Genomic DNA, 17639 nt, shown 5'->3' on the forward strand with positions numbered 1-17639 from the left:
GAGAGAGGTTTTACTATATTCTACAAGGGTGTATTTTTGCCTGTCTAGTAACGCCATTAGTATTTTTTAAGTCCAAGTGTCCAGGTGTTGGTTAAATGCTAGAATGACTTCACCAAATGCCAACCTGTTTACAACTTTGGACAATCTATGCCCCAAACCATACTATAATCAAATTATAGTTGTACAATTGTTACATTAAAAAATTCTGTGTTGGAGTTGGTTCTTTCATTTAAAGCATTTATTGGTATCTGTACATTTACCTAGCCTCAAAAACAGACCATTCTTTGGAAACATTTAGTTTTTCATGGTACCGCTTCTGTTGGGTAGTTGGGCAGAACACTGTACTTGAGTTAACTGTGTGTAGACTGTAAAATACTAAGCTCTATTATATATGCGGGGCACAAGTCTGTGTACACTTTTTAGGGGTAGCTAATCACAGAAAATCATTATTTATTCTTTCTTTCAGAAGTTTGGGGTCAATCAATCTAAGCCAGAATTCACAGTGGATCTCAGAGGGGCAGTTATTGACTGGGCATCAAAGGACAAATCCAGCAAAAAGAACGTTATTGAGGTGAATTTATTTACTTTTCAGAAGTATGGCTTTGTTTTGGTGGTTTACTGTACTCCAGGGGGAAAAAAAGCTTCTCTAAACTTCAAACAAACAAACAAAAAAATCAGTCAGTTGGATTAAAGGCATACATGCCCCAGGACAATATCAAGATAAAGGTTTTTCTAAAATATGTACAAATTACTGTAAGTGCAAGCTGTTTACCTTTTTAATATAGCCTATAATGTATAATTGCTTTTAAATTTAGGTTAACTTGTTCTTTTTAGTGGCATCAATTTTTGAATCATTATATGGCACCTGAAAGCAGTAGCCAGGAACTTAACGTTAGCTGAAACCAGAATACTATATTGTCATTTTAACACATCTCTTAGAAATAAACTGTTGTCATTTGCTGCTAAATAGAATTCAATTTTGTGTGTATTTTGAATAACTTTAAGCACTGATCAACATGTTATACCCTTGTCTTATTTCTTAATTCTGTTGTGAGAACTGGATCATCTGATAATACCCCTTGGCTGTATACCTTGTATACCGGACCCCCGCTAGAACGCGGGGTTTTGGATCCATGCATGGTCCCGCATTAACGCGGGGACCGCGTTACCATGGATTCCAATGAAGGTAATTCAGTTTGGGATCCATGCGCAGTCCCGCGCTATAACTAAATTTGCGCTATAAAGACGCACGTTCTAGCGAGGGTCTGCTGTATTTATATTATCAGCATAGCTAACTATGGCATGCTGCAATTGTTCTCCTGTCTGAAAATGAGAAGACAAAGGTCACAGATAAATATAATTAATAGTTACAGCATTTAAAATTTCTATATTAATCAAACAATAGTTGTACAGCATGTATGCATGTATACACAATAAAGGATAGTTAAGATTCACTTTAGGGTTTGATATCTTGTCTGACACACACCGGCTTGCATTGTCCTATGAGTTGCAGGTACTGCACATTTGTGGTCATGTACAACTGTTGATTTTAACTTAACATGGTATTAAAACACTGAATTATTCTGAATATTTGTATTTTGTTTTAATTCTAATAGAATATTTCTTTTCTTTAAAGCTGAAAACCCGGCAAGGAACTGAACTCTTAATTCAATCTGATAATGACGTTCTTATTAATGAGTGGTTTAAAGTTCTTAGTTATACTATCAGTAATCAGGTATGTACTTAAATCTTGAAGATATTTTTTTCAGTGCTGTCTAGTTGGAAACTATTTTGTGACCTACTCCATGATTCCAGCCCTTCAAGCATTAAGTGTATCACTCATGCTTTCATTTCTTGACTTCTTGGAAAGTGAGTATATTGGAGGTGGGAAGAGGAAAGGGCATTTAGTAGCTAGTTGAGTGATCCCTGTTGACTGGCTAATGTAATAGCACTAAGCATTGATAAGGGGAAAAGGGATTGTCTAATGGATAGGATGCTCAACTGGGACTCAGAAGACCTGGATTCAGTTTCCAGCTCAACTACAAGCTTCCTGTGCAAGTTGCTTTCTTGAGCAAGTCACTCGATCTGCCTGTGTCTGTTCCCCATCTGTTAAATGGGGATAATACTTTTGTGGTGAAAAGGCATTATGAGAATAAAATCTGTGTATGTCTGATGTACTTGAATGCTGCAGTGATGAGGTCCATATAAGTACTTGGATATTAAGTGTAGACTTTTTTGCTTGAGTATGTCAGTCATTCGCTTAAGTTACATATGTTTAATTGCATGTAAATTAGAGTAATACCCTTCCTGGCTGGTGAAGACTAGTGTGATATTACTACAGTTGATTGTCAGTGCCTCCCTAGAGAAAGCATTATGCCAAGTGCTTTTTATTTTTTAAAAGAAGTGAATTAGACCTTTTCTCAAAGAACAATCTCTTGATACTGACAAACTGTAGTTACCATTTTGTAGGGAAGCTTTATATTTGGGAAAGGTTATTGAGAAGGTGGCGGTGAGGCAGCTCCATCACTATCTAGATTCTTAAGATCTGTTACCTCAGTCAGTTTAATTTTAGAGCTGGGTATTGCACAAAGACTGCAGTAGTCTTGATTGTTATCTTTCTGGCAATGAATACAAACTATTTATTGCTGATTGAAGGCAGATGACCGTCTAAAACAGTGTTCTTGACCACGAGATGGTGTTGGCACATGTGTGATCCCCAGGCACAAGTAGAAAAATCTATTGAGTGGCTTAACTCCTTTCTTCATACACCCACAGGATAATTTTGAGCAACTGCTCATCTACCCTGAGGGCTTTCTCCTGGTTAACATGTATATGGTATGAATGTTAATTAAGAGTTAGGGCTGCACTGTCTCCAGTATGCAGATGGTCTCAACTTTGTCTTTCTCCTATCTGACCCATGGGCCACAAGTGAGTGGATTACCCATTGTTAACAGTTTTCAATTTAGTTTAGGGCTAGCTTGGTTGAGATTTAGTCCAGACAAGAATGAGGTAGAGCTTGTTTGGCTTGGGGAGGCAACTGATAAAATTAGCTGAGTTTATTTCAGCTCCCTTGATTATGGGAATATGTTTAGAGCACTCATGCATGTTCCCAGACAGGAGTCTCTTCCATACAGTGGTGTGCGTCTCCTGTCCAGGAGCATGCGAGCCACTTGCCCACACTAGTGTGACCAGGGACAGCTGCCAGTAAGCCTGGTGTCCACCCCAGTGAGAGAGGCTAGGGGCAGTACAGCCACACCAGAGGAGCTGCCTGGGCTGGGTGCCGGCTCCTGCGAGCGGCAGCCTGACATGCTGCTGCTTTTGCCGCTCCATTTCCTGGTAAAGCCCTACAGCTCCACAGATATCTGCTTTATATCCGTGGATATCTGCATTGTCAGGTATAAATTTTGTATCCGCTCAGAGCTCTAAATGTGTTCCCATTATTGGTAACAGTTGTGAAACCTGGAAACAACACTGGATTCACAGCTGGTTCTGGATATCCAGATAGCAGCAGTGGCCAAGAGCACTTTTCCCCCTGTGGCTAGCTAAAGGGTTCCAACCTCGTTACATATATCCTAATCTTTGTCACTTCAGGATTCAATTTCTGCAATATACTGTACAAGGGACTATACCCAAACACCATTCAAAAACTTCAGCTAGTACAGAATGTGGTTACCCATTTGGTTAGTGAGGTGTCTAGGAATGAGCATGTTACACTTGTTCCATGATGTCAGTTGAATTCCAATTAATTTCTCGGTGAAGGTTTTGGCTTTAATTGGTTTAGTCATAAATGGTTTGAGATCAGCCAAGGATCTGAATGGAAGAGGATACTGGCCAAGTGTTCTCAGTGAGAGATCCTTATCTCTGGTAGCCTTCCACTGTTCTAATGAGAACTTGAGTGTATTGATCTTCAGGGCATCCTGGACTTTATCTGTTCTCCTAGGCTTTTGAGAAGGCAGCAGGGAATGAGGAAGGATTAGGGTTAACTTCTAGCCTTTTTGAATGGATAATTGATTTAATTGCTGGATTTATAAATATTTGTATTGGTTGTGTTTTTTTGTTTTGTTTTAAATAAAAATGTCTCACTCTTTCCTCAAAAATAAGGTGATGCACATAGAGGCCTTGAAATAGTGTGGAAGTCAAGTCTAAAACAGTCTTGTTAGTATGATAGTTATGAAGTAGAAGTACATCATTCCTGTAATCATGGAGTAGAGTACAAGGAACAGAATATGGAGATGTTACACTAAAGCCAATGAGAGCATCCTTACCAAACTGCTAATATTTCTGGAATTGTGTGCTCTGTCCAGGTATCACATTGCAGGTACAGTTTCACTGGGGCTTTGGCAATAGCCCTTGGATTAGTTGGAATTTATGCCTGATTGTAGAAAATAATCCACATTGATTACATCTGACTGAGCTATTCACTTTAACATGCTGAGAGAACGCTGACATTAGCAAACAAGGTTAGGCTTTCAGAGGCTGACAAGATCACGCTATCAAATTATCTTTGGGGTGGTGTTCTGTCACTTTGCTTTGCTTTGCCAACTGGCATTTCCAGTTTCTGCCATAGAAGATTGCTTCTTATTTATAGCCATGGCTGACAAAGATAGGGAAACTGCTTCATGTGCTTTTCGTGTACACCCAGCCCCCACACTAAGCGATTTTGTGGTGGAAAACATAGAATAGCACACAGCCTACCTTCCCATGAAAGAATATTTTATATATGGTTGGCTGGTTGATGTTACAGAATCTCAGCAGGGCAGGTATACTACTGTGTTTTGACCTTAACTGAATTCAGTTAACCTAATGACTGTCCAGTGACGTTTTCTCTGTTGGGCCTTGTGAACAAATCCTGTAACTGTTAAGGGTTAATATTAGTCTTGTTGATACAGGAAAGAATATTGCTTACAAGACTATGGTATCTGATTCCAAGAAGTTACCAGTTTAATATTTTTAAAAAGCATATTTGTATTAAAGACATTCTGTGGATTATGGTTGTTAATAAAATATACTCTTGTCTGTTCTGAAAACTGTCAAGCTATAAGAGAACTAATCAGTGTCTTTTTTTTAATCAATAGGCAGTGGAGTCTGATGAAGCATTCGAAGATGATGTACCGGATTCCCCAGGGGTGGAAAAACAAGACAAAGAGAAGGACCATAAGGACTCCAAGAAACTTCGTTGTAAGTTAAACTAATTCCCAGTAAAACCTTCATTATTAATATCTACCTGGTTAAGATTGGAAATAATATAATTTAAGCAAAAAGTACATTTAGTGCATTGCAGTTTAAAACAGCTTAAAAAGATAAACAAATGAAAGATCATACAAAGTTAAAGTTTTCCAAACAATCCTAACTGCCCTGTACCCTACTACAGTGTACAATCCATATACTAATTATTATAACTACTTTTCAAAAATTTGAAATTTAGCTGTTTGGTTTCATAAAGCTTAAGCTTCATCAGTTGTTTTTTATAAGCTTTGCAAGATGTAAGAGAAATACTTCATAATTTGAGATTCAAATTTTATGTAGTTAACTTGATTTTTGATAAGGTTGGGTGGAAGAAAAATAGTTTGCTGTTCTAGAATCCAGGACTAGTGAATAAAATGAATTTGAAGTTTCTGTACTGAACAATTGGAGAGTTTTTTAAAGTTAGCAGATATATCAATAAGTGACGATCCCTTCATTAAGTTTCATATTTTTGACAAATTAACCTGAAACTTAAAAGGCACTGTCAAATGCACAGAATAAACAAAGTGATCAGGCAAACTTTTCACTTCTTGTTTCTGGCTTCATATGTAATATGAGAAGATAATTATTTTAACTGTGTAAGTAATTTCATATCAAGGAGGTTTGATGCTGGATATGAAGTTTACAAATCTAAGGTAAAAAGCCTGACTTAGAAATAGTACAGTTGTAGTAAATTGTGTATGTGTATATGGCAGTGTTGCAACTAATCCTCTGTCTTGTAAGCCCCTCTGAGAAGGGGCCATTCTTGAGGGTTCGGAAGGTGCCTAGCACATACCAGGTGCTTGCATAAATAAAAATACAGAGCGAGAGAATAGTTTGCACTGTATATTTCAGTGTGTTAGAATATACTGGTTTTTTCCTTGAAGCATTTGCCAGCTTCAAATAAGTTTTTCTTGTATTGTTCTCTGGGCAAACTATTGAGCTACTTAATGCTTGTCAAGTTTGTTTTTACATTTCTATATTAAATTTACTTTTTCTTTTTTAGCGATGAAAATATCTAGCAGTATAGATTCTTCAGAACAGAAGAAGACAAAAACAAAGCTGAAGAAATTTCTTACACGACGCCCTACGTTACAAGCTGTTCGAGAAAAAGGCTACATTAAGGGTAAATTATCCTTATTTCTTCAGGAAACCTTTTGATAAGCTGAATTTTACAATCATGTCTGTAATAGAGCAGGAATTAGTGTTGTTGTAGAGGAAACTAGCCTTATAACGTTAACTACATTTGACTGAAAAGGAACCAGTTATTTTTGTAACAGATGGCAGATGTGATAGTTTTAGTCCCGGGGTAGGTGTGTGTCATTCTTTCAACAGCCCTAGTGGTCACCAAATTCAGCTACAGAGAGGAAGTAATCTTATTATTATAATGGACAGAGGTGAAGCGATTGGGTGGATGAGATCCCAAGAACCCACTGGGCCTTGGGCAATGCTTATGATAAGCAGAATCCTTTTGTTCTGCACTTTCAGCTGGCAAGCTTGGGAAGCCAACACTTGACACAAGCAAACAAAATCATCTTGCAATGCAGAGTTGAACACATGTAGATTCTCATCTTTTTCAGAAAGGGATCTTGCAGTATGCAAGGTACCAGACAGCCATGTGCTATTCAGAAACAAGTGAAATACCTAAGCCAAACAGGATGAGTTTAAAGAAGTCCTAACTTAAAATTTCTTTACTCTTGGTCAATTTGTTTTTCTTTAATATTTCTTAAATTTACTTATTTGATCTTTTCCAAAAAGTAGTTCTTATATGATACGTCTTTGTATCAGACTTAAGGCTACATGTACACTACGAGCTGGGGGTGTGATTCCCAGCTCGTATCCATGTACTCGCACTAGCTCTCATCTGTGCTAGGGTGCTAAAAATAATAGTGTAACTGTGATAGCACAGGCAGCAGTATGTGGCGGTATGGGCTAACTGCTCCAAGTATGTACCCACGGGATTGAAGAAAGTTTGTACTTGGGGCAGCTAACTTGTGCCACCGCTGCCCATGCTACCCTGAGATTTTTAGTGCACTAGCTCAGAAGAGAGCTAGCATGCATATGTATATGCAAGCTGGGAATCTCACCGCTAGCTTGTAGTATAGACATACCTTATGAGTTGCTAATTAGCATGTAATGGTTCCAATATGACATATACTTATATAGAATTTCTAAATTTAAAATTGTGAATGAAGGTTTAAATATTTAAACCATGAGTTCATGTAAGTTATTGATTTGATATTATTCTAGACTTAGTTTCTTACTGTCCAATATACATGGCACTGCTTCATAATTAAAAGTCCACTAGGTACAATAAATATAGTTATAGCTCACATCAGTAGAAATATACCAGGCCAAATTCTTCTCTGACATTTAATCTGTCAAATTTCATGTATTTCTACCAATTTTCTTAAGTAATAGGAGCCCAAATATTTATGAAATGTCATACTTCTAGATCGTAATTACAAAAGTAAATTGTGGGATTTTTAAGTGTTTGGGATGGAGGGAATTCTTCCCGGACTGCAGCTTTGCATTACATTTTATAGCTTGGAACTGACTTTATGCACTGTGTGTAAATTTCTGAGAAATTAGTTAGTATGAACACTGAGCCAAGTTGAACTGTGTGCACAAATGCAATGCTGGTGTTTGGCTCTAATAAAGGTGTTTTTATTTAAGGAGCAAGCATATAAACTTCAAAAGTTGGTGCTATTAGTATATTTTAAAATATAAATCTGCAATCCTGCATTATCCTTGTGTAATGAGTTATACAGAAGCTGTTAGTTAACAGACACAAAAATGCAAAAGCTTTTACAAAAGAAAGTGTAGTAAACTTCAAAAGCAGGTGATTAGAATAAGGAAAATGTTGAAAAAACAATCTTTAGGAAAACACTGGAGAACAGCATGCATTAATTATAGTAACTTTTTAAATGAGCTTTTACTACATGAAAAAAGTACAATTAAGGAAAATACTTTGAAGATACAATGGAAGAAAACATTAAGAGGCACAGTATGATGATTAATACCTATAACCCACTAGGGATTTCCCATTATGCTTGTTGGGTATTGAGCTCTTTTGAAAACCTTGCCCGTTGCTTCTTGTTACCCAATGTGGTATTGCCATATATTCTTGGTATATCACTGTTGTGCATGAACTAGTTTTATCCTTTGAAGCGCATTCAACTATAAATGAGGTTTTTGTTTTGTTTTGTTTTGTTTTTGTTTGTTTTTTTACTTGATTCCAGATCAAGTGTTCGGTTCCAGTCTCACCAGCTTATGTCAGAGAGAAAACAGCTCAGTGCCAAAGTTCGTGAAGCTGTGCATTGAACACGTTGAAGAACATGGTAGGGTGAAAATGTTCATCTATTGGTTTTTATCTCCAAATCTCTGAGAGTCAGTATCTAATTTTGGAAGCTTAATTCTTATCCTATTGGTTTCCAAATGACTGATAACTGAGTATTGTGAAGTCTAAGGCTTATAGCTGGAGTTATAGCAATAGGATGTGAACAGCTGGGAATTAGGGAGGGAAGGGAACCTGAACTAGTATCCAGTGAGATCGTGGCTAGCAAAGAGTAGCAAGAGGGAACTGGGAACAGCTCATCATATTTGGGGACGGGATTGTTGAAAGGGATCTTGTCAGTAGGTAACTAATAAAATTGCTTCTTAAATCCTTACCTATGTTAACAAAACACCACTTGCATTAAAGACTGTTTCTCCTACAAGTTCATTTTAGGGACGCCTTACCTGTGTAAATATGTGGAGAATCAAGGCCTTCAGATAACACTAAGTCATCTGAGATTCCTTTAGCCAGTTACACTGATAAAACTTGGAAAATTTGCTTGAAACTGCTCAGATTACCAGATTTCTACATTTTATCTGATTTATTAAAGTGCCCTGATTTGTTGAACATGTCCTTCTCTTTTCCTGTTGACAATAAGAGAAGGCAAATCTCTCTTACTCAAATATTTAAAGTGAGTCTAGATTGAATGTTAAAATTTTGAAAAGTCTGAGGTATAAGATGACCCAAGACTTCTGCATTTTATGTGTATAAAAACTTTTAGGTAACAGTGGCTGCATATTTATCCCCACCCTGACTTGTCTCCTCACTTGTCTCTTGCCTGCTTGTTGTTGTGGTTGTTACTAGAACTCTTATGAGAGTAGTATTGCAAGTGGGTCACTTACTCCCTTGTAGTGAAACTATTCCCATGTAGTGGCTGATGCTAAAGATCAAAGTTGTGTGTAGGAGAATCTACCCACCCATCTTTTTGGTGCACCCCACTTCCTTCCCACCTTAGATCTGGCACATCACATTCAGGGCCTGAGTGGGAGCTAAGGGTAAATGTTGCAGGGCAAAATAGGTGCCCTCCATGGGGGAAACAGCTACAGTGAAAGAATATGGTGCAACTTGTAGCCCCCCTTACTGCTGCTGTCTGGTGACTCAGTGCAAGAAGGAAGAGCAGGAACTGGTTCTACTGTCCCCCACCCAACTCCAGAAGCTGCAATAGATGTGTGTTTTCTGCATTGAGATAGGACAGCAGTGAAAGAAGCAAGTTCTCTTTTACCTTAAGGTGACCTGCTTTGAGCAGCTTCTTCCCTCCTCTTCCATCTCCATTCCCCTCCCCATTATCCCTTCAAAGAGAGAGAATGACCAATAGATTGTGGCAGTAAAAGGTAGTGGGGAACAGATGGGTGGGACAGATGGTACTGACAATTGTGCGCCATATCTCCTGATGCTTCTGTTGCATCAGGATTCCCTGTGGATGGGATTAAGGGAGTTGTTGAATCCCGTCTTTGCAACACTCATATCAGCCAACAATGCACTGAATTCATGTAAAGGTTATGAGCATCTGTAGACAGAAATTCTTCCTGTCTTCTGCACTTGACCACTTTTGATCTTCTGCAACAGCAGCCACTGAGAAGTATTTTTTCTCCTTTTGCCAAATCCAGTGTTTTCGTCAAAACTGTAAAGATGTTAACATGTGGTAGGGATGGAGGGGACATCTGCTTGCCATGAGAAAGTAAAGGGAACAAGGTGGAATTAAACACACATGAAAACTCATAAACCAGTGGAACGGGTGGTATCGGTTGGACCTGGTCACCCACTATCAACTTTGAGGTGTTTTCCAGAATGACTGACTTAGCTTGGTTTAGTCACCATACATTTTGGTAAATATAGTCTCAATGTGAAAGGAAAACCTAAATCAAAAACCCTACAATCCCACTGCTAGTATTTTAGGATGAGTGGAGGTATATGAGAGAGCGAGAGAGCGAAAGTGTGCATATATGTGTAAGAGATAAAGTGAAATCCTTCATGTACTAAGCATTGGTTGTGCTAACTAAATACTAGGTGTGAGGTTTTTAAAAGCAGCTAATTGGAGGGTGGGCCCCCAGCCCTCATTGGAAATCAGTGGGAGTTGGGCACCTCACTCCTGAAGACTCCTTCACATTTTCTGAGTACACATCACAAGTTTGCAGATGACACTAAACTGGGAGGCGTGGTAGATACACTGGAGAATAGGGATCGCATACAGAGGGACCTAGACAAATTAGAGGATTGGGCCAAAAAAAACCTGATGAGGTTCAACAAGGACAAGTGCAGAGTCCTGCATTTAGGATGGAAGAATCCTATATACTGCTACAGACTAGGGACCGAATGGTTAGGTAGCAGTTCTGCAGAAAAGGACCTAGGGGTCACAGTGGACGAGAAGCTGGATATGAGTCAACAGTGTGCTCTTGTTGCCAAGAAGGCTAGCGGCATTTTGGGCTGTATAAGTAGGGGCATTGCCAGCAGATGGAGGAACGTGATCGTTCCCCTTTATTCGACATTGGTGAGGCCTCATCTGGAGTACTGTCTCCAGTTTTGGGCCCCACACTACAAGAAGGATGTGGAAAAATTGGAAAGAGTCCAGCGGAGGGCAACAAAAATGATTAGGGATCTGGAGCACATGACTTATGAGGAGAGGCTGAGGGAACTGGGATTGTTTAGTCTGCAGAAGAGAAGAATGAGGGGGGATTTGATAGCAGCCTTCAACTACCTGAAGGGGGGTTCCAAAGAGGATGGAGCTCGGCTGTTCTCAGTGGTGGCAGATGACAGAACAAGGAGCAATGGTCTCAAGTTGCAGTGGGGGAGGTCTAGGTTGGATATTAGGAAACACTATTTCACTAGGAGGGTGGTGAAGCACTGGAATGCGTTACCTAGGGAGGTGGTGGAGTCTCCTTCCTTGGGGGTTTTTAAGGCCCGGCTTGACAGAGCCCTGGCTGGGATGATTTAGTTGGGAATTGGTCCTGCTTTGAGCAGGGGGTTGGACTAGATGACCTCTTGAGGTCCCTTCCAACCCTGATATTCTATGAGTCTATGATCACATTTTAGACATTATTTCAAGCATAAGGTTTGCAGTGGCAAGTTATTAGTCAGCAACTATCTCTGCAGATAAGTAAATAGTTTTCATTGTGACAAGAGATTTTGCAGTTCTCCATATGGTGGATTTTCTTTTTGCTAATGCGAATCTCTAAAATGAGCAGACTGACACATTTAAGTATCTAAAAAAAATCTACATTTTAACATTTGTTTTAGGATTGGATGTTGACGGGTTATACCGAGTCAGTGGCAATCTTGCAGTGATACAAAAGCTAAGATTTGCAGTTAATCATGGTAAGTTCCATTCTCCAACTGTATTATCAATTTGAAAATATATGTAAGAGTATTTGTCAAAATTGCTAGAAAGTTCTTCAGATTGTGCATTGATTGTTGGTCCATCTGTTTTAAAATAATATGACAACATTTCATGAGAAATATCTAGCACTTTTCAAAATGAAAATGCTACTAAATAGCAGCTTCTATGCTCTTCAAGGTGGGTACTGTCTACATCTGTTCATACAGTGCCTAGCACACCAGCGCCTTGGTCCTAATTGAAGCCCTCTAGTCACTCCTGTAATAATTCTGAAGCAACGTGTGGCATGGCAGTTTAAAAGGAATGAAACTCAAATAGAATTTCTATATCTTATGGAAAGGAAGAGAAAAAGTATTAAAAAACCCAACAACCTTGTACTAGCATTTAACATTTGTCTATCCTTCTGACCTTGGGTGAGAATCTCTATTGTGCCCTTAGGTGGTCCAGCAAAGGACACTCAGCCTAGAGCAAAGGTGGGCAAACTACCGCCCTGGGGCCGCATCTGGCCCTTCAGACATTTTAATCCTGCTCTCGAGCTCTAGCCAGGGAGCGGGGTCTGGGGCTTGCCTTGCTCCGTGCATGCCGGGGCTCCATTGTGGGGATGTATCATCCCTACACCAACCTAATGGAAAGTTCCATGAGGAGGTAAGGGTCACGATGGGACACTTGCAAGGTAATAAATCATGGCCTTATGTAAGGCCCCCCTGGTGGTCTAGGGATTATATAAGATGAGGTAAACAAATCATGGCCTTATGTAAGGCCCCCTGGTGGTCTAGGATTATATAAGATGATCATGGCCTTATGTAAGGCCCCCTGGTGGTCTAGGATTATATAAGATGAGGTAAACAAATCATGGCCTTATGTAAGGAACGGTTGAACCAATCGGTGTGGGGCTATACATGTGATAAACACATGATTCTCCTTCTTGTCCAATCCGTAGATGTGTTATTATAGCCTAATTGTGTTATGTAATGTTGAGAAAAAACTATAAAAGAAAGCTTGTAATAAACAGGATTCGGATTCAGCTTGCAACCACATTGGTCGTGTGCTTTATCTGCTCCGCATGGAACCCCACACTCCATGAGGCTCCCGGAAGCAGCGGCACATTTCCCCCCCCCCGCCTCCTATGCATAGGGGCAGCCAGGGGGCTCCGCACGCTGCCCTGGAACCAGAGAATTTTTGCCTAGCAGAATCTGTAGAAGGGCAGTACTTGCATCTTGTTGCCATAGCTCCTTCCCTGGCTGAATGAGCTGGTGCCACTCCGACCCCCCTCAGTTCCTTCTCACGCCAGTGGCTGGAGTTGGAGCTCTCTGGTGGTTTTCACCTCATAATCCCTCTATTTTTAGTGATTTTTTTTCTAATGTATATCTTAATTAGATTTAGTGTTAGGCCTGGTCCACACTAATCCCCCAGTTCGAACTAAGATACTCAACTTCAGCTACGTGAATAATGTAGCTGAAGTCAAAGTATCTTAGTTCGAACTTAAAGGTACTTACCGCGGGTCCACACGCGGCAAGCAGGCTCCCCCATCAACTCCGCCTACTCCTCTCTCAGAGCAGGATTACCGGCGTTGACGGCAATCCCAGAAGATCGATTACTGGCTGCCGAACCAGCGGGTAAGTATAGACGTACCCTTAGTTAGCTGTAGTTTAACTATTTCCCTAGTGATGGCATCACAAGGGTTTAAACATTCTGTCATGTGGGGCAGCGATCCCCAACAACGATCCCCACATGCAGTGCTTGCTGTACCTAGGCAAAGCCCATGTTAAGGAGCAGTGTTTGATTTGCAGATCACTCACCAAACAGACTCTCAAGTGGTGAGGGATCTTCATCTGAAGCAGCAACTGTTTGAGTAGGCCATGCAGTCTGCTTCGGTACCAAGGCCCTTGTCAAATCAGAGGTTGCCCTCGGGTTCTGAGAATACCTGAGGCACCTTCGGTTGTCGGGTCTTGCACTTAGTTAATTGAAAGTGCATCGGCAGCAATATTGGCTTTTCATCCCACTCATTCAGGGAAGATCCATCTTCTCCATTGCCATGGTGGCAAGATGCTTAAAAGGGCTTTTACATCTCCATCCTCTGGTCTGAGAGCCATTTCCTCTGTGGTCTCTTAACTTGGTCCTAGCAACTTTAATGGGACCTCCATTTGAGACCCTGGCATTTTGGGGTGTGGTCGTAAAGTTTCTTCTCAGTTTCATTTGAACCAGATGGTATATTTACCTGTGTTTTTTTCCTAAGCTGCATTCATCTCCATACATTAAATGTCAGATGATGTCTAATCTTCTATCTGGACAGGACTGAAGTGTTTTGTGCTTCTTCTCACCTATTTGTGTCATATGTAGATCGTATGACATGTGAAGTAGTCTTTTCACAAATGATCTCTAAATGGATAACATCTTGTATCAAGACTGCATATAAAATAGCTTCAGCTATGCCTCTTCAGTGTGTGCAAGGTCATTCTACACGATCTGTTACTGCACCTTCCAGAGGATGCAAGTTTTGGTCAGGCAATCCTACAAATCTTGTTTAGGTAGACTCCAAGGCCCCGCCTTCCGGGGGATACTGCTTGTGAGTCATGTAAGTGGAATACATGGCTACATCTACTAGAAGATGTAAGCTAGAAGAAGAAACAGTTACTTACTGTAACCGTTGTTCTTCAAGATGTGATGCAGCCATTTATTCCACAACCCACCCTGCATGCCCTCTGCATTGGAGTCTCTGCACTGCACTCTAGGTGCTCAGTGCAAAGCAACTGATGGGAGTTGGGACGCTGCTGCCTCATATAGCCAGGGGAAGGGCTACAGCAAGAAGGCATGAGCGCCATCCCTCTACGGGTACTGCTAGGCAAAATTATCTGGCTCTTGAATGCTGGGTGTGCATTGTAACCTGTGGGTGCCCTTCTCCAGTGCTTGGAGATGCAGAAATCAGTCATGGAGGATTTTCAGGAAGGATTGCAAAGAGTCAATCTCCCCACAATCAAGTCCAAAGGAACTAAATGAATTAATTTAATTCTTAAATACCAACTTTTAAAAATCTTATGATAAAGAAACATAATAAATAATAACTACATTTTTACAACATAACATGGCTACCTTATAAGTCGCATACATTATCTTCACAGTTATACAGAAACATAAAGAAGACAAATTAAATCTAAACAGGTCAGTCCCCACAGAAAAACAGTGAGATGAAACTCAGAGTTCCCAAAAGCTTAGGTTGCGTTTACCTGAGTCTCAGTTAGTCTTTGATCACTACATTTATACAATCTGCTGAGTTAGAAGCAACATCTTTCCTCCACTTCCTTGTAGGAATCTTCAGTTGGAATCCATGCAGACTCTTTCTCTGCTGAAATCAGTGTTAGCCAGTCAGCTAACTGATTAACCAACTGGTCAAACAAGTACATGGGTTTTTAAATAAACCAACCCTGTTACAAGAAAAATACAAAACAGAATAGCAAAATAAATGACTTTCTCCATTATAACATTTAAAGAAAAGTTGGTGAATCATACTAGTTGAGACAATTTAACTAAAATGATTTGGCTAAAATCAAACATTGTTTAAAGTATACGATTAAAATAAAAAAATATTTTTCCCTCCCAATTTTCCCTTTCTGTAATTAACATTGCTAGGACTTCCCTGTTGGAGGGTTAACAATATCACTAACCTGCTGCAAAATGCTTCAGAGTTAGGGACAACAGCGTGCTTTTCTGTTCTTGGGCTCAGCTTCTCCCAGCCCATACAGAGCAACATGGCCTTTTGTAAAGCAGCTGCCCTCACTGCTTGCCCTCATGCAGTCAGACTCTAGCAATAGGGAACCTATTGAGCATACCCAAAACTATGACACGCAATTCCAGAAACTTCTGGATGTGGAGTGCTAAGTGTGCATCTGCCTAGCAACAATGACCGACACAACTCATACCTTCTCACCCCCCAATAGATCTCTTAAAGAGATATCTCCCCACATCTTGAAGAAATACAGTTACACTAAGTAACTGTTTCCTCTGGTCCCTTCACACTGGGTAATAAGAATCTCATTCATTGTTCAACTTGTATAGGAAATAAGTAATTAATGATGAACACCTACTAGATTATAGTAATCATTCATATGCTTTCTTTCAGATGAAAAATTGGACTTGAATGACAGTAAATGGGAAGATATACATGTCATCACAGGAGCTCTAAAAATGTTTTTCAGAGAACTGCCAGAACCACTCTTCACATATAATCATTTCAATGACTTTGTCAATGCAATTAGTAAGTCCATAAAGCATGCACAGAATTTTCATAAATATTTAAGTATGCACGATGCACTTAATTGTAATATGTTCTTCTTTTCACTGTTTAAAAAGGAGAAATTATGAAATTTTGTAAAGGTGTTACCTTATATGCAGTTGTGGTGTAGCTGTGTCAGTCCCAGGATATTAGAGACAAGGTGGGTGAATGATCCTTGAAATATGCTAAACAATCTGTTCCACGTTGTATTTAGTTATGAACTGAGTATGTTTCCCAGACATGAAGAAGAGCTCTGTGTAAGCTCGAAAACTTGTCTGTCTCATCAACATAAGTTAGTCCAATAAAACAGTGGCTCTCAACCAGGGGTTCTGTGAATTCTGGGGGTATGCAGAGGTTTTCCAAGGGGTATATCAACTCATCTAGGTATTTGCCTAGATGTACAACAGATTACATAAAAAACACTAGCAAAATCAGTACAAACTAAAATTTCATCCAGATAATGCCTTGTTTATTCTACTCTATATACTATACATTGAAATGTAAGTACAATATTTATATTCCAGTTGATTTATTTTATAAAAATGAGAAAGTCAGCAATTTTTCAGTAATAGTGTGCTGTGACACTTTTGTATTTTTATAGCTGATTTTGTAAGCAAGTAGTTTTTACGTGAGGTGAAACTTGGGGTACACAAAATAATCAGACTCCTGAAAGAGGTACAGTAATCTGGAAAAGTTGAGAGCCTTTGCAATAAAAGATATCATCTCACCCATCTTGTCTCTAAGGTGTTACCTTCAGATTATCTGTAATATTCAATGTGGCCACCAGGTGGCAATGTATTACTTAATATCAGCACTGTAAAATTGTGTGCTTCATTCAGTTTTTGGTAAATTATATGCTACCAAAATTTTAAATAAAAATATTGAATTTATGGTGCATCTGTCTTTTATCTTTTCCAGAACAAGAACCAAGACAGCGTGTTCATGCTGTCAAAGATTTAATTAAACAGTTGCCAAAGCCAAATCAGGATACCATGCAGATACTTTTTAGACACCTCAGGAGGTGAGTAGTAGAAGGAAGAGAAAGTTTTAATGTACTGGAGAGCTTCCTTAAAGCTAGGGTGACCAGATAGCAAGTGTGAAAAATCGGGACGGGGGTGAGGAGGCACCTATATAAGACGCATCGGGACTCTCCCTATGAAATTGGGACATCTAGTCACCCTTTTTAAAGCTGAGTGATCAAACATTAGAAGTCCTGGGGGAAGGTTCTAATCATGTTTCCTTTGATGTTCGTTGTGCTTCATCAAAGCAAAACACTTGTCTGTGTTTATACAAGCTTATGGAGAAGCAAATCCAATTTTTGGACAATGTTTTTATTAGTTGTGCTTTTAGCAGCGAAAGCTGTAGATTATAGGGACAGAGCTAGTGTCAAATATATTTTAAACAATGAAAGTGATTACAATAGTGGCATGTTTCATGAATAACAGTAAATATGGAATAAGTATTATGAGAAATTACTG

At 39.5% G+C, this 17639-nt stretch overlaps 1 protein-coding gene across 33 annotated transcripts in view; it reads left to right on the forward strand.

Moving 5' to 3' along the window:
* The window catches only part of ARHGAP12 (Rho GTPase activating protein 12), a 151597-nt gene that overhangs the window by 132280 nt on the left and 1678 nt on the right, over positions 1-17639 (forward strand). For 23 of the 33 annotated variants that reach the window (XM_065582855.1, XM_065582862.1, XM_065582869.1 and 20 more), the window contains 8 exons: positions 467-571; positions 1637-1735; positions 5076-5178; positions 6230-6349; positions 8466-8564; positions 11795-11872; positions 16009-16143; positions 17080-17182. In XM_065582855.1, coding sequence (XP_065438927.1) covers positions 467-571; positions 1637-1735; positions 5076-5178; positions 6230-6349; positions 8466-8564; positions 11795-11872; positions 16009-16143; positions 17080-17182 — 842 coding nt within the window. The remainder of the gene's footprint in view (positions 1-466; positions 572-1636; positions 1736-5075; positions 5179-6229; positions 6350-8465; positions 8565-11794; positions 11873-16008; positions 16144-17079; positions 17183-17639) is intronic. The other 10 variants (XM_065582860.1, XM_065582867.1, XM_065582873.1 and 7 more) reach the window with 1 other exon arrangement.

The sequence above is a fragment of the Chrysemys picta genome, chromosome 2 (assembly GCF_011386835.1).
Source record: "Chrysemys picta bellii isolate R12L10 chromosome 2, ASM1138683v2, whole genome shotgun sequence".
Taxonomy (NCBI): Eukaryota; Metazoa; Chordata; order Testudines; family Emydidae; genus Chrysemys; species Chrysemys picta.